The sequence below is a fragment of the Ovis aries genome, chromosome 1 (genome assembly GCF_016772045.2).
Source record: "Ovis aries strain OAR_USU_Benz2616 breed Rambouillet chromosome 1, ARS-UI_Ramb_v3.0, whole genome shotgun sequence".
Lineage (NCBI taxonomy): Eukaryota > Metazoa > Chordata > Mammalia > Artiodactyla > Bovidae > Ovis > Ovis aries.
Window position 1 is genome coordinate 104,048,282 of NC_056054.1, and position 21,829 is coordinate 104,070,110.

A 21,829-nucleotide genomic window follows, 5' to 3' on the forward strand; every position below is an offset into this window, starting at 1 on the left:
CTTAGAACCCTCTAAAAATAAGCTGCTAACTGGGGTCACACACCTGCTCATTTCCCACCTGCTGTTCTAAGCGCTTGATGGGTAAAGTGCTGGTCTCCAGGCACAGACCAGGGACAGTGAAGGGAGCTCGATTCTGAGTTGCCCCCGGGATCTTTCATGGCATCTGCACACCTTAGGCTTTAAGGAACTGCCACATCAAGTCTTTGGCAAAAGCCTTGAACACAGAAAACTATAAAAGATTGCTAAAAGAAATTAAGGAAGTCACAAATAAAGGGAAAGACATCCCAAATTCATGCATTGGAAGACTTAGCATAGTTTAATGTTCATACTATCCAAAGTGACCTAGAGATTAAATGAAATCCCTATCCAATGGCATTTTTTTCAGAAATAGAAAAAAACTATCCTAAAATTCATATGGAATCTCAAAAGACCCCAAGTAATCAAAACAATCTTGAGAAAGAAGAATAAAGCTGGAGGCCTCACACATCCTGATTTCAAAACACATTACAAAGCTACAGCAATCCAAACAGTATGAACAGGCAAAAAGACAGACATACAGGCCAATGGGCCAGAATGGAGAGCCCAAAACTACACCCTCATATATTTGACTGAATGATTTTCAATAAGGATATCAACACCACACAATGGGAAAGTGATAGTCTCTTCAACAAATGGTGTTAGGAAAACTGGATATTCATATACAAAGGCATGAATCTGGACCCTTACCTTACACCATATACAAAAATTAACTCAAATGGGAACCTAAACATAGACCTGAAACTATAAAACTCATAGAAGAAAACTTAGGGAGACATCCTCAGGACATTGTAACAAGCAAATATTCCTTGACATCAAATACTTTGGCCACCTGATGCAAAAAAACTGACTCATTGAAAAAAAGACCCTGATGCTGGGAAAGACTGAAGGCAGGAGGAGAAAGGGACGACAGAAGATGAGATGGTTGGATGGCAACGCCGACTCAATGGACGTGAGTTTGAGCAAGCTCCGGGAGCTGGTGATGGACAGAGAGGCCTGGCGTGCTGCAGTCCATGGGGTCGCAAGGAGTCAGTCACACACAACCGAGTGACTAAATTGAACTGAACTGATGACACCAAAAAAAAGTAACAAAAAGCAAAAAAAAGAAGAAACCAAGTAAACAAATAGACAAATGGCACCATATTAAACATATAGTTTGACCACAAGCTCATACTGAGGCAGGTCACTTTTAGAAGGTTGAGGATCTATAATGGATTCCAATAAAACTATGAAACTGTTTATGACGGTGCATCTTTTGAAAAACCTTAAACCTTGGGGTACACTTCCTGGAGTTGAAAACCACTGATCCAGAGCCCTACAGGCTGGCCCTCCTGCCCTATTTCTCCTGGGGGCATGTGCCGTCTTTCCATGGCAGAGAAGAAACACAGAAGCTGTCATTGTCCCCCACATCAGGTGCAACACCTAACTCTGGCCTCCAACAGCCCTCTTTCTTTGCACCCCACTTCCTCATCCCGTAGACTTCTCTGTGTACGAGAATCATCTATTGGTGAGACTTCAGTATCTCAGTCCTACTCATGATTCAACATGAGAGCTGCGGCCCCCTCTCCTGGAACTGCACTGAGAGCTAAACGGGATGCACTGTGGGCCCAGAAGTTGAATGTGAGTTGAGTTTGGGCTAAGAGGCCCAGAGGTAATGACATGTGACCTTGGCCCTTCAAGGAGGAGGGAAGAAGTTGCTGGCCTATTGCTGACAGCGCCTGCAGGGTCCCAGAGTCCTTCTTTCTTCCTCTGCCCTTGGGGTTTCTCAGGAGACTCCCCCTAGTTGCTCCCTTGCCTTAGGGCCCGTGGCAAAGATCACCAAAGCACAAGGAGGTTCCAAGGCGTGGAAAGGCTTTAATAAACATGACCAAGGGACTGGGTGAGGGGGAGGAAAACTCTAGATCCAGCCTTTTTCCCATTTCAGCGGCTGCAGAGGAGGGAGGGGGCTCGACCCTGTTCCCAGATGCAGAGGCAGCTGGAGGACAATCCCTGGAAGTCTCCTGTACCCAGCAGAGGGGCTGAGGGGAGAGGGAGAGAGAAGTCCTTGCTGGTGCTGCCAGGAACCCCGGAGACCTGAAGCAGCAAGCTGACCTCTGAGGTCAGGAGAGGCCCGGAATCAGGCAGGAACAGAGGAAGTCAGAAGGGTAGATGGACTGAACAGGAAGGGAGACTCTTGGGTCCCCATACAGCATTGTCACAGAGGGGCCCCAGGGTCCGCTGGCTCCAGGGACTGAGACCCACAGGGAGGCACCCCCAGCCTGAGACACTCACAAAGGGGCCCTGACGTTTCCCCTTACCCTGTTCAGCTGTGGTCCGAAGAGGGTCTAGAGGGAGAGGGGAGGACGGGGCCTGCCTGGGTGGGCAGAGGAGGGAGCCTAGGACTGGCATGGGGGGGAGGGACGGCGGGAGGGCCTCTAGCTGCTGTTCTGCTGCTCCTGCTGGCGAATAAGGTTGGCGATAGGACTAGTGATGCCGCCTATCAAGGTCCAGTACTCGTCAAAGCTGATGCGTCCGTCGTGGTTGGCATCCAGGTCCTGGATGAGCTTGTCAGCAGCCTTCCGGTTCCCCGTGTCCTGGGGGAGAGTCAAGGATCAGCAGTGTTGACTGGCAGCTCTACAGCGGCCCCAGGCAGGACCCCAGGCAGGACCCCAGGCCTGGGCTGCTGCTGCCTTTGGGAAATGGGAACAGAGCCCTCACTGGCTCAGGCCTGGGCACACTGAAGACAGAGGTCTGCGTGGGGTTGAGACCCTGGTTTTGGGGGGAACTCCGAAAGGACAGAGAAAGCGGTCAGGAAGGTCACCCAGAGGGGACAGGGCTTTGGTGGCTGAGGAGGGCCTGGCCCTTGGGTGGGAGGAACCTCACCGTCAGCATATGGTTGAGCTCTTTCTGAAGCATCTTCCGGAAGCTGCTCTTGCTGATCTTGTTCTTGACCAGGCTGTGCTTGGAGACGTATTTGTAGAAGTTTTCCACCAGGACGACCACCGCCTTCTCTAGCTCCGTGTAGGAGTCCGCCATCTCACTGCCTCACGCCTCACAGGGCCTGGTCGTCAGGATGAGGGGAAGAGAGGACAGCTCACAGACCACATCTCTGCCTAGGTCTTCCAGCCCCTGTCCTCCCGCTGGTCCCACCCCCTGGGCGCCTGGACCCCCATGCTGGCCAGCCAGACCCCAGACCTTGGGAGGAGGCAGGGAAAGGAGAACCCAAGAACCCAGGGTGGAGGTGGGCCTGGAATGAGAACTATGTGTCTCCTCTCATCCAGGTGATCTCCAGCTCAACCGCCTCAGCAGGTCTTCCAGGCTCCTCCCCAGCCCCAGGCACTGGGCTTGTCAGAGCCCCAGAGAGAAGAGAGGATCCGTGGGAAGACAGAGAGTGCCAGCACCCATCCCTCCTCCCTCTCCATACTCGGCCTATCCAGGGTCCCTGTCCCGGGAGCAAGTAGCAGCTAGAAACTGATAGGATGGGCCACGGGGGCTGGGGAGGGGCAGGAGCCATGTCCCCCATCCCCCAGGTGGCCTGAGTCCTGGCCCCAGGCCTCAAAGCAGGAGACTTGGACCTAGGATCTCCCTAACTCTTCACCTGGGCTCCAGGACAGTACGTTCAGGGTCTCAGGCCGCAGCTGTCCTTCTCTGGTTAAACAATATCCTGATCCACCAGGTCAGGCTTTGTGCAGGACCGCAGCCACCCCCGGCTAGCCTAACGTCCCTCATACCCACCTCGAAATATACAATAGGATCCAAGGACCACCCCGCCCCCACTATTACCTAAGGAGGAGCCAGGCCTGGTCCTGCCCCAGCTGGAGACAGCTGGAGATGGAGCCTCCGCAGCCAGCCAGAGGCTACACACGTCACCCCCTCGCCCCAGGACAAAAGGCACTCACATTCCAAGCGGATACAGCCAACAGAATAACAGGATATGAGGGGAGCAGGCGGATCTACTCTGTGAGTCACCACCCATGCCCGGAGCCCCCCCAAGTGAACCCTGGCAAATGAGCCTTCCCTCCCACCCCCAAGCCCAAGGATGAGTTGCAGCCGCCTTGCCCGTTGGTCCTGGCTCTGGACGGCGGACACCGTTATCGGGGCATCCCGTGGTTCGCTTTGGAAGGGAGGTCTGCTTCCCCGGCCCACCACAGCTCCCACCCCTGCCACCTGCTCTCTAACCCCTCTTGGCCCTCCATCCCTCTTCCTGGGCCCTTTACCCTGACCTCTCCACCTAGCTGAAGCCTGCCCAAACCACGCCTCCTGGGGGAGGTTGCCCTGGCCCTTGCCATCAGTACCCTCCTCCCCTGACTCCCACAGACTCTCAGCCGCTGTCGGCTGGGCCCACTAGCTAGTGTGGCTGCAATCTCTTCCAGGATCTTCTCTCCTCAGACACCAGACATTCCTTGAAGCAAGGATGGTGTTTCTTATATGCAGCCATTGCGTTTCCAGAACCAAACAGTAGGACACGGAGACTTTGGGACCACTTTTAAATATCCAAGATATACAACCATCTCTGCATCTCCCCTCGCCCACATGACCTGGTCAATGCCTTGCTCAAGGTAGAGGTTCTATAAATATTCCACCTCCTTCCAGCCCTGATACCAGGTAGCCAAGGTCCCTGACCACCCTTCTAAGATGTCTCTTCTATGAAACTTCTTCTAAAGGAAGGGTGAGATTCAGCAGGACAAAGCCAGGATGCAGGAAGGAAGGAGAGTTGAGAGGGAGAGGGGTCAGGCTGAGGCGACTCTAACCAGGAATTCTCCCCTTCTCTCCCCTGCCTCATCCATCTGACCATCTGGCCTGTGGCCAGAAGGATGAAATATGGAACCAGAACTACAGGAAACCACACTCTTTTTCCAGTGAAAGTGAAAAGTGAAAGTGTTAGTGGCTCAATTGTGTGCGACTCTTTGCAACCCCCATAGACTATATATAGCCTGCCAGGCTCCTCTGTCCATGGAATTCTCCAGGTAAGAATACTGGAGTGGGTCGACATTCCCTTCTCCAGGGGATCTTCCTGACCCAGGTCTCCTGCACTGCAGGCAGATTCTTTTCTATCTGAGCCACCAGGGAAGTCCTCTTTATTTATTGTGTTTTATTGTGTGGTTCAATGTTTACACCTTTGTGAGACTTTCATACAAATGCTCTAACATTCACAAATGAAGACAAAAGTATTTCAGTCCATGAACCGTCTGCCTTCCTGCCCCTGGATGGGGAATGGCCCAGGCCTCCGACCAGTATTCCTGAGGATTCTTGAAGCTGCACTCATGTCAGCAAGAATTTTATCAACTACTCCCAACTAACCTTGGGAGTGGGAGAAAGTTCAGAGAACCCTCGACTTTACCCATCCCAGACCTTGTTCCCCAAATGAGGAATCCTGTGGGAAATAAGAATAGGAAAGGGAGGGACTCCCCTGGTGGGAGGATGGATGAGAATCTGCCCACCAGTGACATGGGTTCGATCACTGTTCCAAGAAGATTCCACCTGGAGCAGAACAACTAAGCCCAGGGAACACAACTCCTGAGCCTGCATGCTCCAGAGCCTGAGAGCCACAACTGCTAAAGCTCTCCTGCCTACAGCCTGTGCTCTGTAGCAAGAGAAGCCCCCACAAGGGGAAACCTGAATGGCGCGACTAGAGAGTCGTTGCACTCACCCCAGCTAGAGAAAGCCCATGCACATCGACAAAGACCCAGTGCAACCATAAGTAACTAAAGAAACAATTTTAAAAAAACAAGGAGAGCAAAGGGAAAGAGATGGGTTTGGGGGCAATGTGCCTCTGTCCTTCTCCCCACTGGTCACCCACTCCCCTCCCACCACCTGCCTTCTTGAAGCCCAGTCCTGCCCTTCCTTTTTACCATGTCTCAGCCTCTACCTGGCAAGGCATTGGTGAGCTCCCAGGAGACATCTCAGCACCTACTGTCAAGCACACAGTCACCCAGAGAGGTGGGCTTCAGATTCCAGGCTTCCCAAAACTCCCCACCCCACCTTCTAGTCAACCGGGCAACTCCCAAGTTAAAAAATGCTCTTCTGAAGTTTTTCTGAAGGAAAGATATCAGAGGCTAATAGTCAGGTGTCATCACACCTCCCTCCCCTGGGGGCCAGGAGACAGGCTTCCTCACTACACCCATGCCAAGGTCACCTGCCCCTCCTGCCTACCCAGTCCTCCACCTAGCCAGGCCAGTGGGTCCCCAGACAAGGGGCTGGGGGGAAGGGAGGTGGTGGGCCTTCTCCTCATCCCCTCCCTGGGAAGGGCGGGGCAGGAGGTAACTCCTGCATTGACTTTCCTCTAAGCAGATCCTGTCCTGAGAGTGATGGAGGAGGTGGACAGTATTCTACAGCCTTCCAAAAGAGCAGGAATAGAAGGACTCATCCTCCGAAGGACTCATCCTCCGAAGGACTCTCTCAGCTGGAGCCCCCAACCTGCCGGCAAAGTTCTCACTGTCTGCACCTTGGCTGATTCATCATTGAGCAACCAAGAGGCCCCCACCCCCACCCCGCCCACCTCAGCCCAGCTTGCTGACTTCTCCAAAAGCTCAAATTGCCCTGACACCACCTTCCTGGGTCTCAGTCACTCCAGCCCCACCCTCTCACCCCCAGGTGCTGGGCCCCACCCCTCCAAGGGCCTCTTCTTCACCCCCTCATCTCTTTAACTCCCCAGTCCCTTTCCACATGGACCGCACACCCTCTAAAACTCACCATTTCTTCCCCACTCCACACATGCTTCTTGAGTCTTAAATTGTTCCCAAGTATTGGGATATGTCCCTAGACTCCTATCCCTCCTGGTCATCTCCCCTCTGGAGCTTAGTCCACCCTCAAGCCTAAATTTGGCATTCTCTGCAGCCCTTCCATTGACCTCACTCCTGCACCCACCATTCATTTGCTTACTCATTCATTCACTTCTTCATTTCTTTCTTAATTCACTCATTTGCCCCAGCTGTCTGCAAAGCACGGGAAGGCAAACTCTAACACCAGGCTGGTAATGCTTTGCTCTGTATGCAAGGCTGTTCCGAACGACTTCTCCAGCCTCTACAACTCCACTCTCTGCGCCCCCTCCTCTAGCTCTTTTCCCGGTCCCAGAAGCTAATGTCTCAAACAAGTGTCCCTGCCTCACCCCTCCTCACCCTCACAGAACTCACAGCATCTAACACACAAATATACACAATCATAATAAGCAAGGAATTCTGCCATTTCTGATCCTCTCTGCTTGGGTGACCCATCTACCTTCCAAACCTTTCAGAGTGTGTAGCTGGAGGAAGAAACCTGTTCATCTGAATTTTTTTTCCAGACAAGTTACGCTGGAGGAGCTTGCTGTGGACACACGCACACTGCTGCACTTGGCCTCACCAACACCCAGCCTGCGGCGCCTCTCTAGTTGAAGGGGAAAGTGCGAGCCCTGCTCCCCAGCACTCCAGGGCTCCATCTCCCAGCATCCCTGCCCTCACCGCCACCCTCCTGGGCAGGGCAGGGCAGGGGAATGCTCCATAGGGCCGGTGGCTCCACCGAGCAAAGCAAGTCAAGCCAGAACCTGCCTGGGTCCTGAGGTAGGGGAGAAGCTGCCCAGTTTCCCAGTTCCTCTCCTACAACTCGGGCTCCAGGGGGCCTCACCCAGGTTTCTCCTGGTCTCACGGGCCCCTCCCAAGGAAGAGCTCCCAGAGAACATGGGGCCACCGTCTGGGACCTGCTGGAGTCAGAGGTACAGAGAGGCCACCCAGGTGCTGCCTCCCCTCCTCAGGCTGCTCTCAGACCCCCTGGGCCCTTCCTGGCTCCTCCTGGACTTCATCACCTGTTCCAGGACACAGGCCTCAGAGCCCAGCGAGGCCTGTCTGTGTCCAGGGTCTGGCTACTCCCCAACCCCCACCAACACACATCTGCCCTGAACTGTGAAGAGAAAATCGGAGTGAAGCTCCTCAACGCTTTACCCGGCGGCCCAACCCAGGGAGAGGACCCCAGGCAGCTGCTGGGCTGGGGAAGGGGGTCTCACCACGGCATCCACTCCTCTGAAGGCCTCTCCAGCCCCCGACCCCACTAGAAAGCTCCATTCCCAAACTGGCTTTGGGGGAAGGTTAACAATTAACGAAACCTTCCTGCTCAGTCTTTGCAGGGCCCCCTTCCTCAGGCCCCCTTCACCGCCCCTTGTTCCGGCCTCCCAAGCCTGCGGGGGGCCCCTCCGGCAGCCCCAGACCTCCCAGGACGGGCCTGAGGTGCTCACCTGCCTTCTCGGTCCACTTCCTCTCCTGCGGGGCTCTGGGGCCTGGGCTCTGGCACTGCCAAGCAGCTCCCCGCGCTCAGCCCAGCCAGGACTCCTCCCCGCTGCACTCCCAGATTCTGTCCCACTCCCTCCTGGCCCTGCCCGGCGGAGCTGGCTCAGTGGGGAGGTAGTCACTGAACTCCCTCTCAACTGGGCCCTGGGGTTGGGCCCTTGTTAAAGGGATACACACCTTTTTTAACACCCTTCCGCCCCCAGCCCAGAGGGAGTGGTGGAGGTGGCGCTCCCCCACCCCACCCTCCTCGTCCCACAGGCTCCGAGCAGAATTTACAACTTTGAGAAAGGAAGGGAAGGACAGTCACCTGCCCTACTCACCTGGGGTCACTGGGAGTCCAGTTTCAGCGGCCCCTAACAGACAAGTTCAGTTAGCATTCCAGGCCAGCCTGGCTGGCCACAGAAAGTATTTATGACGGTTTGGGATTTCAAGAGTAATGCCCATTTCTGTCAGCTCCAGTCAGAAGGACCCAGAGTGTGGCTCCTCATCTTCCCCATTCAATGCACACATCCCTAGGACCTCAAGTGCAACAGAGAATTCTTCTGAAAAGGACCCCTCCGTCCCTTTCCCTGAAATGCCATAGGAAACTGGCCATGGATGTCCCAGAGGCAAAAGCTGACTCCAGGAGGGCCCCATCCCCCATCCAGCGACTTCAGCTCCCTGGGCTCTCACTGTGCGTCAGCCTCTCTGGTGAGTAGCTACATCACATGTCCGATCTCATTTCACAGATGAGGAAACTGATACTCTGAGATGATGCCCCCAAGTTCCAAAGATAGTAAGCAGCAAAGCTGAGATTCAACCCCAGGTCGGTCAGCCTGTTTCTCAGCCTCACGGCTCCCTTGCCGCTAGTCATGCAGGCCCCAGCACACCGGGGTTCACATCCTTTTCCCCACGTGTGCAGACATGCCCCGCTCTCCTGCCAGAGGGCCAGGCCACTGGCAAAGGACAGCTTGTCCCTCAGAAAGGACCAGGTCTCCCACCTTTCAGGCCTGGTGCCCTCAACCCCAATCCACGGGAGAGTGTGAGGCCCCCAGTCACTTCCACTGCCGACCACTGCACCTCCGCGCCACCAACGACTCTGCCATTCACCCCCACTCACCCCAACTCCTTCTTACCCATGGACCCTTGGGATGGGAGGCAGACCAATCAAGACAACATCTTTCATTTTTTTCCATTTTTTTTTATTAATCAAATGATACAAAACAACCATCATCCTGTAAATGCCCAAGCGCCCAGCTGGTTCTCTCACCCCCCAAAGTCACCATCCTCAGCCTCTCCCTGAGCCTGCTCTCTCTCTCTTCCCCTGCCCTAAGCCAGGGAGACAGGGTCCTGAGAAGAGGCTGAGGCAGAACTGAGGACAGGGAGGGAAAGCACTGGACAGTTTGGGTTGGGGAAGAGATTAGGAGGGGTAGTTTCATAGAGACCCTTCTTAGTACCAAATGTCCATCCCTATTGCCACACCCTCCAAATCATTTCCCACAGCTCGGCTCCTCTCTGCCCTTCCCCACTACTAAATGACGTGGCCCTTGCACCATCCTCAACCCTCCAGCAGCCTTCCACATATGTCCCTGGCCCCAGCGGCTCCCCGAGCCTCCCCTTGGGGGGGACCCCTGGACCCATACGCCCCACAGGGATGAAGTACACAGAGGTCCCAGAAGGGCCATTATGAACCTGAACCCTGCAGAGGTGGAGCAGGTGGGGCTGGGGAATAGTGTGAGGGTGGTGGAGAGAGGTGCTTAAGGTGCCCTTTCCCCAGCATCCCACCCGACCCATCCAGAATTCCAGGGGAAGGCTTTCAGCTCCCCTGGACAGTGTTCTCCAGCTTCACACTCTTGGCTGCTTCTCCAATCAGCTCCCAGAAGCTCCCGAACTCCAGTTTAGAGTCGTTACAGTTGCCCAAGTTGGAGATTTTCTCTTCCAGCCCACAGTTGTTCTGCAAGGAGGGAAGACACCACAGCTCAGACAGGCAGTACCTTCCAATCTTCCCACCCCACCCTGCCCAGGGGCAGGAAGCAGGACCTGAGCCTGCCTGGCATTGACAGGGGAAGGGCTAGGGGTTGCCAGTGCCAGGGGCTGTGGCAGCGTGGGTGGGGTCTTGGAGCACTTGCTTGGGAAGTCAGGGTACTGCCTGGGGCAGGGTTCACTCTCTCAGTACCGGCATGAGGTGGGGCAGCTGCTGGGTGACCAGGTCCCGGAGCTCGGAGGGAGTCAGCGTCTCCTTCCCACCCTCCACCGAATACTGGTGGAAATTCTTGATCAGGGTCTCAATGGCCTTCTCCACATCACTGAGTTCCTGGGCATCCTGGGGCCAAGGGACATCACCCATGTTAGGGAGGCCTCCCCCACCCTACGACAGCCTGCTGCCCCAGGAGCCGGACAGAGCCCACAGAGCAAGACAGCTGACGGGCCCACGGGCCCTTGCCCACCCCAAAGCCCAGCATCCAGCACCCTTTGCCCCCACTGTCCTCTGCCCTGAGCCATGGGTTGGGCAAGGCTTCCTCCCCACCTCCTCCCCAGCCTCCAGGCAGGGCAGGCCCTAGCATGAGGCCCAAGCATCCTCTTCAGGGGGGCCCATCTTCATCACCCTGTGTGGGCACCAGAGAGGAGGTTCAGGTCTCACAGGCAGGGTCTGGAGTGCAGAGCAAGGCCAAGGCGAGGGGACAGAAGTCAGCGGGGGACACAGACCCTCAGGGTGAAGGAGAGGAGCGGGAATAGAAAGGTCAGGAATGAATGGGCCCACCTCAGCGTTGGCTGACCGACACTGTCCCATGATGCTCAATGCGCTTGGTCCTGTGGTGAGAGTTTTGTTGTCCTACAGCTGGCCCCAGAGGAGCTGATGGCTCATGATCTGCTCAGAGGAGAGGGGCGGCTGAGCTAAGGGGAAAACTCAGCATTTCTTGCTCAACTATCCCCTTTGGCTGCACCCCAGATATTCTGTGCCTCACCCAGGGGGTCAGAGCCAACACCGCATAAGCCCTTCCCTGCCCAGGCTCCAGGAGCGAAGGTCACAGCCCCTAGGCCTACTATCTAGAGGCCTCTCCTTAGCCCCCCACCCCTGCTCTGTATACACACACACACACACACACACACACACACACAGCCCAGCCCAGCCTCCAGGGCCTGGTCCCCCAGACCTTCCCCAACCAGACTAAGCTAGGATAAGCTAAGCATGCCCTCTGAACCTGGTTCAGTCCGTTTGGGTGAAAAGCCCTGGGTCTCCTTACCCGCTGGCAGCGGCTGAGACAGGACTGAAGGAGCCAGCTCACCTGAGCTCAGCTCTTATACCTGGGCGGAGGGAGGGGAGGCAGGGGGCTGGGCCTCCCAGCTCTAGCTGGGCCACCCAGCTCTAGCCGCCGCCTGGACCGAGCCTGCACCAGGGGCTCCACCCCCTAGGGCCCCACCTCCATTGGCCACAGTTCCGGGAGCCCGCCCCGTCCTGGCCAAGAGGAGGGAATCGCGTAGAAGCTGGGTCTGGGATCCCCCTGGCCCCAGACCAGCAGGCAGAGTCCAGGGAAGAAAGGGGAGGAGAGGCTGCTGAGGGAGAGAAAGAAGACTTGGAAACACAGTGGCGTGAAGCTTGGGAGGAAAGGCCTGGAGGAAAAGTAAGACAGAGAGGCAGAGGGGCTCTGAGAGGCTCTCAGTCAACCACCAGGAAAGGAGAAGCAGAGGCTGGTCAGGGCGGGTTTTGTGGCCTAGAGGGAATGAAAGACACGTGGCTTGAAAGATGTCCCCAGGGGATCTCTCTGTTCTTTAATGTGTCTCACACACACACACACACACACACACACACGCACACACTCCTTTCCCCTCAAGGCCAATTTAGATAGTGACACTCAAGCCTGCCGAGGTCCCAGACCCCAGCCTTCCCCAGTCCTGAGGGAAGAGACTTGGGCCGGGAGGAAGGGGCCAAAGAAGCACAGCCTGGAGGAGGGAGCCGACTGAGGGTTGTCCGGGACTTCCTTTCAGTTCCCGGAGCAGCGAGCACACAGGCTATCTGTCAGCTAACAACCTCTCCAAACTGGTTGGGCTAGCTACTCCTCCCTCCCTCAGAATTCCATGTCTTCCCTGACCAGACACTGCATTGCAACCCCCTTCCCCTAAACACACAATCCAGCACCCACGACAACATCCAGGGAGCCTGGACAGGAGTTTGAGGTGGGGGGACTCAGCCCAACCCCAAGGGCCCTCCTCAGCCGACGGGAAGGAAGAAGGCAGGGGAGTCAGGGTGGCCTCTGAGATCCAGGCATACCTCTCAGTGTCCCTCCCTGGTCTCCTTCCAGCGTTCCTCTGTACTTTTGCCCTCAGTTGGGCTTCCCTGGTAGCTCAGCTGGTAAAGAATCTGCCTACAATGCAGGAGACCCTGGTTCAATTCCTGGGTTAGGAAGATCCCCTGGAGAAGGGATAGGCTACCCACTCCAGTGTTTATGGGCTTCCCTGGTGGCTCGCGGAGAAGGCAACGGCACCCCACTCCAGCACTCTTGCCTGGAAAATCCCATGGTCGGAGGAGCCTGGTGGGCTGCCGTCCATGGGGTCACACAGAGTCGGACTCGACTGAGCGACGTCACTTGCACTTTTCACTTTCATGCATTGGAGAAGGAAATGGCAACCCACTCCAGTACTCTTGCCTGGAGAATCCCAGGGACGGGGGAGCCTGGTGGGCTGCCGTCCATGGGGTCACACAGAGTCGGACTCGACTGAGCGATGTCACTTTCACTTGGTGGCTCAGACAGTAAAGAATCTGACTGCAATGCGGGAGACCTGGGTTCATTCCCTGGGTTGGGAAGATCCCCTGGAGGATCAACCCACTCCAGTATTCTTGGCTGCAGATTCTCACGGACAGAGGAGCCTTGGCGGGCTACAGTCCATGGGGTAGCAAAGAGTTGGACGTGACTGAGTGACTAAACACACAGGGGTGTCTGTGTCTCAATGAGAGGACCCTTCTGGAAGTGTCTTATTCTTTTTTTGTGGCCGCACTCCGAGGTATGTGGGACCTTAGTTCCCCAACCAGGGGCTGAACCCACATCCCCTGCATTGGAAGGTAGAGTCTTAGCCACTGGACCACCGGGGAAATCCCCAAAGTGTCTTATTCTGAGAATTCTTCTGAAGGGGTCTCAGTCTGGGGACCCCTCTGAGGGTATTTCAATCGCAGTGTTTCTCCAAGAGCGCCTCAGCCGAGGTCTCTAATAGCTCAGTCTGGGCGTCCCTCTTCGGGTATCTGTCTTGGAGGAACCACTCTGGAATGTCTCAAATGGACCCTCAGAGTCCCAGCCTGGGGTTGCCTCTGAGGTTTCTCTGTCCAGGGGTACTTACAGGGCAAATCTCAATCTAGGACCCTTTTCTGATGTGTGATGAGGAGACTGTCTTAGACTAAACGTTCCTCTGGACTCAGCGGCCTCAAATGGTAGCCGCCTGACAGTAAGGCGGTGCCAGGCCCCGGAAGGCAGCACCTGCTGAGTTGCCCCACCCCTGCTCCCTCTGGTGGCGGATAGTATAAACCGCATGCCTCTCCAGCCAAGGATAACAGGGTCCACTGAGAGGATCCCAGTTCATCACAGAGGCTCTGGAATTTCAACCCAGTTTCATCTATTCTTTTTTTATTATTATTATTTATTTGGCTGCACCGGGTCTTAGTTGTGGTACACGGGCTCTTCGACCTTCACTGTGCAGGATCTTTAGTTAACAGCATACGGGATCTAGTCCCCCGACCAGAGATGAAACCCAATTTCTCCACATTGGAAACGCGGCCACTCCACCAGGGAAGTTCCAGTTCCATCTATTCTTGTCTTTGTGACTTAACCTCTCCAAAGTCTGTTTCCACATCTTTGATACAGGACTTAAAAATAGTACTTACCTCAACAGCCTGTGAGAATTAACTAATACAAGAAAATGCTCAGCACCATTCCCGGCACAGACCAAGCCCTCAACACATGTTCACTGCTATCACTACCACCCAAGGACGCAAACCCTGGGAATAAGAAAGTGAAAGCCAGGGCCAAGCCCCAGAGCAGCTGGTGGGATATAAGTCCCCTCACACGTCCCAGAGATCTCACTCTCCCTTTCACATATTCACTCATCAACCATGTATTACTGAGCACCTACCCGTTCAAGACCTGATGGTGCAGAGTATTTGAAGACGAATTATGTTGGTGCTCATAATTTTTGGACTTGCCCTCAGGTGGGGGCAGAGCTTTCCCACCCCCCTGGTCTCAAGAGAAGAAATCAGGATGGGCGTGAATAAGCAACATCTGTGTTTCAAGGAGAAAGCTTTATTTGAAGGGAGTGGGGTTCAACCCAGCCATGCCATGCCGGCCCCCATCCCAACCAGCTGGCTTCACTTCTTCCGGATCTCCAGGGCCTTCTCTTTCCTCATCTCCTTTGCCAGCTCCCCAATCAGCCTCCAGTACTCGCTGAACTTGAGCTCTGAGTCCTGATTCACATCCAAGCTCTTCATCTTCTCATCTAAGGAGCCCACATCCTGAGGAGACACCACAGCAAACAGTGGAGTTAGAAATGACTGTTTTGACACAGGGAGACAGGGAAGAATTGCCAGGCACTGTTCCCGTCCCTCAAAGAGCACGAGGGCTACCCCCACACCTTCTGGATGAAGCTGCAGCCCCAACATGGCACTGCCCAGGTGCCCAACTCCACCAGGCGGAAGCAAAGGATGGAAGTGGGGAACCTCGTTATAGTGTGTGCTGTGATCTAAATACACCCACCATGGGGGATTGTGAACCATAAATGTGATGTCCCTGAACGCAGAGTGGGGAAGAGACGCACAAATGGGCCTTCAACTGCAGGTGCCAGGAGGCTTCAGCACATCACTGCACCAGCCCTGGGATAAGCCCAAGGACACTTGGGGAGCCCTTGTAGGCAGGGACTCCCTCTGACCACCCTCAGAGTCTTCTCAGGGCACCCTCCTCCTTCACAGAAAGTTGGAGGAGTTCACAGCACTTTGCTGCCTGCTTGCATAACCCTAATCCCTTCTCATTCTTCCAGCCGGGTCACTAGCCTGGTAGATCAGGAGAATGGCAAGGACACAAGGTATCTGGTTTTCTAGGGGGTCCTTGGCCAAGTCTCTCCCAGCAGACCTGTGAAATCTAAGGCTATTCTAAGTCGGACCACCGTGATCAAAGGATTTGTTGCCAGATGGATAACCACAGCAGAAAAGTTGACTATTGAATGGCGGACCCATGTCGAACCAGACAAGCATGCCTCAGGCACAGCGCATGCCCAACATCTGAATCAACGTTTGGATGACGGTTAAGAAGGCTTTCCAGATCTATAGACGGCACGAAACTAATTCACAGAAGAGCTCAACAGGCTTTTTTAAAGGCCGCAATCACACTTAACTGCAAAATACTATAAGCACTGCCAGTGGAAAGCAATTGCCAGTGTAACGCGGGGAGGGAGAGGGGAGACATACAATTAGTCAAGAGAAAGAAACAAAAGGTAAAATTGTTAAGAAAGAAGATGTCAACTCACCCCTTGTTATATTAGCAATTATATAATTGTATACCTAGGAAAAACCAAAAAGAGCGATAAAAGCTAACATTTCAATAAGTGTAAGCATTTAATAGTGCTGACTGTTCCAAGCATTATGCTGAACATATTACATGCTTTCCATCATTCAGTCTTCATAATCTGCTAGAATGAAAGGCTCAAGGAGCACAGGGGTCTTGTCCATCTCGTCCACCACCATGATACCAATGCCTGGGAGAGTGTTTGGCATATAGTGGGGGCTTGTTCACTACTATAACCCAAAGCCTAGGACAGTGTCAGAATAGGACATAGTAGGCACTCAGTAAACACTGACTGAATTAATGCAAGACCAGTCCAACAAGAACGGTATTACTACGAGTCCAGTTCACAGATGAGACGTTAAGGCTCAGAAGGATTAAAGGACTCATCACAGATGACAAACTAGACCCTGTATCTGAACCTAGGTTGTCTAACTCAGAGCTTATGCTCTTAGCTGCAATTCTGTATTTCTTTCCCCAAAAAAGAAACTATTAGAAATGATAAAGTATCTGGTGACAATATTAATACTCAAAAACAAATACCACTTTGGAAATATAACGAAAGATTCCCCTTAAAATAGTAAAAAATAAATGGAAAATGTAGAACTATATTAAGCTTTTGTGAAGAAAACTACACTGATGGATATGAAGGGAAACATGGATAAGATTGGGGGCAGGAGGAGAAGGGGGCGACAGAGGATGAGATGGTTGGATGGCATCACTGACTCAATGGACAGGAGTTTGAGCAAGCTCCAGGAGACACTGAAGGGCAGGGAAGCCTGGCGTGCTGCAGTCTGTAGCGTCACAAAGAGTCAGACAAGACTGATCGACTAAACACTGCCACCTAAGAGTCAGACACTACGCTAAGTGCTGAAAATAGAACAGTGAGCAGATCCCTCACCTTTAGGAAAATAAGAATGTTTCCTACAATGGGAAGGAAGGAAATTACATGTTACTTCTTGGTAACAGAAAATTATATAACGGAGGAACTTCCCCGGTGGTCCAACAGCTAAGACTCCACGCTCGCGATGCAGGAGGCCTGGATTCAATCCCTGGTCAGAGAACTAGATCCCACATGCTGCAACTCAGACTTGGCGCAGTCAAATAAGTAAATAAATATCTTAAAAATAAATAAAATTCAATTATGTAATGGAGGCTGTTGTGAAGAAACTGTCCTGAATGAAAACAGCTCTAGGGTAAAGGGGACAGAGGGCTATCCAGGTGGCACAGTGGTAAAGAATCCACCTGCCAATGTAGGAGAGGCAAGAGACACAGGTTGGATCTCTGGGTTGGGAAGATCCCCCGGAGCAGGCAATGGCAACCCACTCCAGTATTCTTGCCTGGGAAATCCCATGGACAGAGGAGCCTTGCGGGCTAGAGTCCATGGGCTAGCAAAGAGACACGACCGAGCAACTAAGCACACACCAGTCCTGACGTCTTAGGCTTCCCTGGTATCTCAGCAGTAAAGAGTCCACCTGCATTGCACAAGATGTGGAGATGAGAGTTCAATCCCGGGGTCGGGAAGACTCCCCTGGAGAAGGAAATGGCAACCCACTCCAGTGTTCTTGCCTAGAAAATCCCATGGACAAAGGAACCTGGCAGGCCACAGTCCATGAGGTCACAAAAGAGTCAACACGACTGAGCAACTCAACAACGACAAAGAGACAGGGCACAGGACGTGATTTCTGTGCGCGGTGGCACAGGAGGGCCACTCTGAGGACGTGCCACCTGAGTCAAATGAGGAGTAAGCCTAGCAGACCCCTAGAGGATGTGCATTCTGAACCAGGAGAGGAAAAGCAGGGACGGCAAGTATAAATAACTCTCCCTGCTTTTGAGGAGTTTTACTACAAAGAGGAGCAGAGGTGTAACACATAGCTGGAGGGAATTACAGGGTCAAGGGCGGTTTTCTTTTAAGACGGGAGGTAGCGTTCGCAAACCGATCAGAACAATCTAGTAGAGAGGGAAGTGTTAAGATTTTTTTTATGTGGGCCATTTTAGAAGGCTTTATTAAATTCGTTACAGTATTGCTTCTGCTTTACATTTTGATTTTTTGGCCACAAGGTATGGGATCTTAGCTCCCTGACTAGGGATCGAAGCCGTGTCCCCTGCATTGAAAGGGGAAGTCTTAACCACTGGACCACCAGGGAAGTCCCTACAGAGGGTAGTTTTGATGATGCAAGAGAAGAGAGGAAGAATTGGGAGAGTAACGTCTTTCAGAAGGTGAGAAGGGATGGGACTGAGCGCACCAGCAGAGGCACCGGCCTTAAAAGCAGAGATAGATCATTCCCATAACATGAAGGAAGGCGGGAACTGTGTTGATCAGTTAGTAAATTTGGGCGAGGAAGCACATGGAAGCTTCCTGATGGCTTTTATTTTCTCAGTGAGAAAAGTTCTCAGTGACAAGGAGACTATGAGAAGGGGTCCTGGAGTTGAGGAGAAAGGAAAAGTTGTGAAATAATCATCTGAAAGGGCTGGTAAATGAATCCTGTAGGGAAATGGAGAATGACCAGGCATTGCCAACAGTCATAGATTTAAAGTGAGACAAGTCAACATGGAAGTATATTTTTCTCCAGCCAAATTCAGCCGTGTAGACGCAGAATGGTGGGTTTCACCAGCAAGCTAATGGAGCTGAAATGTTGGATTTAACCTGGGTTGAAATTTTGCCAAATAAGTAGGACAGAAAGAAAGAGAATCAAGGGAGGTTGAGCAAGTGATTATAGTGGTGAGCCTTAGAACCCAGCAGAGTAAGAAGGGAAATGAGGTCTCAAGGGATGGTGATGGAAGATGGAAAAGTGTTAATTAAGGTCAAGAGACTGAAGGTCCCAGTGAAGTCAGCATGGTGGGGTGGAGGAATGAGATAGAGGAATAGAACTGGAATGACAGGAGGTGGCAGATGAAGAGAGGCCTGGAACTAAGATTGTGGAGATGACGCACTGGTAATGACAGGATCCAAAAATCTTGAACAGGGCAGTGGGGCAGAGAGCCAAGAATGCTGAGATGCAGGAAGACAGAATCTTTGAAAGGGAGGAATTCAAGAGATCGAAAGGCCCAGGTGTTGAATGAGTTGTCTGTGTGGATGCTGACAGTGGCACTGATGAGAAGAAAAACAGTAAGCCAGAAGCTGAAGAGCTATAAGCTGTCCAAGAATGGCAGGCATCTGTATGAGCTTCCAAGGAGCTGAGTGTCTCACGATGAAGATGGAATTTCCTGGCAGTGCAGTGCTTAGGACTCTGTGCTCTCACTGCCTAGGGCCTGGGTTTGACCCCTGGTCCGGGAACTAAAAAAAAAATCCCACAAGATGCACGGGTGCAGCCAAAAAGAAGAAGAAGGGATGGGGGGAGCGGGGATGGGAGAGGGAGCGTGGGGGAGGAGAAGGAGAAGAAACTATCATTTGCAAGTTGCAATGAAAAGCAAAGAGGTCACGACCTGCATTTCCAGGCCCAGAAGGAATTAGATCTGGAAGAAAAACCAGTCATTATTTGACAGGGCTACAGGGAATGCTGTATTTCCAGGGGAGAGCCTGACGTTTCCTGTGAGAAGAGGAAGGGAGAAGTTTAAGGCTGTAGGAGATATTGCAAATGATAGGCGATGAATTTCAGAGACTAGTTTGTAGGGGGGGGGGCGCGGAGCAGGGGTGTTGTTGTTGTTGTTTTTTTTTTTAATCCATATTCACACACTTTTGTGTGCCTGTGAATTTTCAGAAAGGATGTAAGTGAAACTGTGAACAGCCTGGGATGCTGTGCCAACCCAGTGCGGATGAAACGTAAATCCCTACCCCATCCTCTAAGTAGGAGAGAAAGAATGATGCTGCCAGTTGCATTACCGAGGGGATTCCCAGAGAGTGTGGGCAATAACCACAAACCACTTACAGGAGCCTCCTGCTTTGAGATTCTGCGACTCTATGAGTTTGGCTGTGTTTTTATTTTTAACAAACCCTTTCCCATAGCTGGGCCCCAGCTTCTATACATGTGAAGTGAGGACTTTGGACCATATTTTCTCTTGGCCTCCTTTCAGCTCTGATGGCCTATGAATCTTCCAGAAAGCAGCTCTGGGTCCAGTCCTGTGCTGGGAAAATGAAACCAGGGAGGCGCAGAGAGACCCAACAAGAACCCAACAGCATCGTCTGCGAGGAGCACAAAGCCCTCTGCAGCAACACACACGCACTCACAGTATTACCTAGTCACACACACACACACACACACACACACACGCCAGGCAAGAACACTCAGACCATTTACACACGCAGTTGCCACACCTTTCTCCTCAGTACACCTGTGGTCACCTTATGCTCAGCAATATCTCCTCACAGACCCACAGTCCCTGGCTCCCAAAAACGCATGCCCAGAGAGCCCCACCCACCTTGAGCAGGTGAGGCAACTGCTGAGTGACCAGTTCCTTAAACTCATTGACGCTGAGGCTGCCTTTCCGGCCTTCCCGCCCTGCGAAGGTGAAGAAGGTGTTGACCACTGTCTCAATGGCCGCCTCCAGCTCAGTGAGTGGCTCGGCTGCCATCGGGACCTTGCAGCTGGAGCTGGTGTCCTCACAGGGCTGGCCTGCAGGAGGGGGAAGGAGAGGAAGGGAGAGTCAGGACAGCGCCCCCTGCCCTGGCGCTGCCACCTCAAGCCTCTGCCTGAGGAAGCCTCACAGGGAAGAAGGGAAGGGACAGGGATGAGGGGATGGAGCTTGGGGCAAAGGACCAGGCATCGGTACCTCAGCGTAAGGAGGCAGGAGTGTGCACTTCCAGAAACCCCTTCCTCTCTAGGTCTCGCAGTCTGGGGATCCTTTTGCTGTGTCCACGTCTCAGGGACCCCTGTGCGTTGGTCCCCCAGTCTGGAGACGCCTCCGTCTGGGAGGAGGCTTTCGGTCTGGGGTCTTTCTCTGGACTCCCCTCAGTCTCGGGTGGCCCTTCTGTGGGGTTTAGTCCCAAGACCCTTTCTTGGAGTCTCACCAGCCTCAAAGGGTCACGGGGTTGTTTGTCTCCAAAGCTTGTTTGTGCAAGGACCTGGGTCTCCACCCGCCCGCACTGCACCCGCCCCCACACACACACTGGCCGCTCTTCCCAGCAGAGAAGCCAGGGTCTGGCAGATGCCCAGCTGTGGTCAGGGCTGGCTCAGTCTGGACAGAACCCGCCTCTCTGTCGCCCCACTCGCATCTCCCCTCGGGGGGCAGCTGGGCAGACTGTGGAGCTCAAGACCGCACAGCCCTCCCCGCCCTCGTCTCCCAGAAACGGCAGTCTGGGCTGGGTACTGGCACTCACAGTGGAGGCAGCGGTAGAGGGGGATGAGAAGGGGTAACGGCTGGGGCCATGCCCACTCATCCTCTCTTTTCCAGCCCACCCCCTCCTCTCTGCGAGGACTGTTGCTGGATTTCCCAAAGCCATTTCCTGAATCCCAGTCTAAGCCAGGTCCAGGGGAGGGACTTGGGAGCCCAGGGCGGAAAAAAAATGCTCCCCAGGCTCCCTCCGGGGTTAAAGGGAAAGACTCACCGGGGCAAGGAGATGGGGTGCAGCAAGCAGGAGCCCCGGGGCTGTGGCTTATAAACGTCCAGGAAGGAGGAGAGAGCCCCTCCCAAGCCCGGAGGTGTCAAGTTTCCGTCGTAGATTGTGGAGAGGGGACCTGCCCAATCACGCCTACCGCATCCCACCCCGGCCCCAGCAATCAGGCCAGGAATCCTGATCCCCACAACCCAGCCTCCCTGCCTCCACTTGGTGAGGAGGGGACTCGCCTGGAGCTGCCTGGCCAGATCCCACTCAGCAGGCATCCTGGGACCCCACCCCTCCCAATACAGGGAGCCTGCTGGCCCACCATACCCCCTCCTCTAACCAGGTGTATGTATATTTCCATTGCGGAGAAGGCAAGGGCACCCCACTCCAGTGTTCTTGCCTGGAAAATCCCATGGACAGAGGAGCCTGGTGGGCTGCAGTCCATGGGGTCGCTGGGAGTCGGACATGACTGAGCGGCTTTCCTTTCACTTTTCACTTTCATGCATTGGAGAAAGAAACAGCAACCCACTCCAGTGTTCTTGCCTGGAGAATGCCAG

The 21,829-nt window shown here is 53.7% G+C and overlaps 3 protein-coding genes across 10 annotated transcripts; all 3 read right to left on the reverse strand.

Moving 5' to 3' along the window:
• Positions 1 to 1,870: 1,870 nt before the first annotated feature.
• Positions 1,871 to 8,862, reverse strand: S100A16 (S100 calcium binding protein A16). 5 transcript variants are annotated; one of them, XM_012181919.5, is made up of 3 exons: positions 8,594 to 8,862; positions 2,899 to 3,076; positions 1,871 to 2,609 (listed from the first exon to the last, which is right to left on the reverse strand). In XM_012181919.5, the coding sequence occupies exons 2-3, from the start codon at positions 3,049 to 3,051 to the stop codon at positions 2,451 to 2,453; spliced, it is 312 nt and encodes a 103-aa protein (XP_012037309.1). In that variant the 5' UTR covers positions 3,052 to 3,076; positions 8,594 to 8,862; the 3' UTR covers positions 1,871 to 2,450. The 5 variants fall into 5 exon arrangements, with proteins under 5 accessions (XP_012037309.1, XP_004002579.1, XP_060258188.1 ...); XM_004002530.5 differs by lacking the exon at positions 8,594 to 8,862 and adding an exon at positions 8,222 to 8,373; XM_060402205.1 differs by lacking the exon at positions 8,594 to 8,862 and adding an exon at positions 7,994 to 8,060.
• A 570-nt stretch (positions 8,863 to 9,432) lies between these two features.
• S100A14 (S100 calcium binding protein A14) lies at positions 9,433 to 11,643 on the reverse strand. Of its 2 annotated transcripts, none has more exons than XM_042254161.2 (4): positions 11,540 to 11,643; positions 11,014 to 11,121; positions 10,429 to 10,575; positions 9,433 to 10,206 (listed from the first exon to the last, which is right to left on the reverse strand). In XM_042254161.2, exons 2-4 carry the CDS (start codon positions 11,041 to 11,043, stop codon positions 10,069 to 10,071), a joined length of 315 nt encoding a protein of 104 aa, XP_042110095.1. In that variant the 5' UTR covers positions 11,044 to 11,121; positions 11,540 to 11,643; the 3' UTR covers positions 9,433 to 10,068. The 2 variants fall into 2 exon arrangements, with proteins under 2 accessions (XP_042110095.1, XP_004022958.1); XM_004022909.4 differs by lacking the exon at positions 11,540 to 11,643 and adding an exon at positions 11,498 to 11,523.
• Positions 11,644 to 14,519: 2,876 nt separating this feature from the next.
• Positions 14,520 to 21,327, reverse strand: S100A13 (S100 calcium binding protein A13). Of its 3 annotated transcripts, none has more exons than XM_004022908.4 (3): positions 21,276 to 21,327; positions 20,150 to 20,343; positions 14,520 to 14,748 (listed from the first exon to the last, which is right to left on the reverse strand). In XM_004022908.4, exons 2-3 carry the CDS (start codon positions 20,300 to 20,302, stop codon positions 14,605 to 14,607), a joined length of 297 nt encoding a protein of 98 aa, XP_004022957.1. In that variant the 5' UTR covers positions 20,303 to 20,343; positions 21,276 to 21,327; the 3' UTR covers positions 14,520 to 14,604. The 3 variants fall into 3 exon arrangements, with proteins under 3 accessions (XP_004022957.1, XP_011963424.1, XP_004022956.1); XM_012108034.4 differs by having other exon boundaries at positions 21,048 to 21,299; XM_004022907.6 differs by having other exon boundaries at positions 20,501 to 21,299.
• Positions 21,328 to 21,829: the final 502 nt, after the last annotated feature.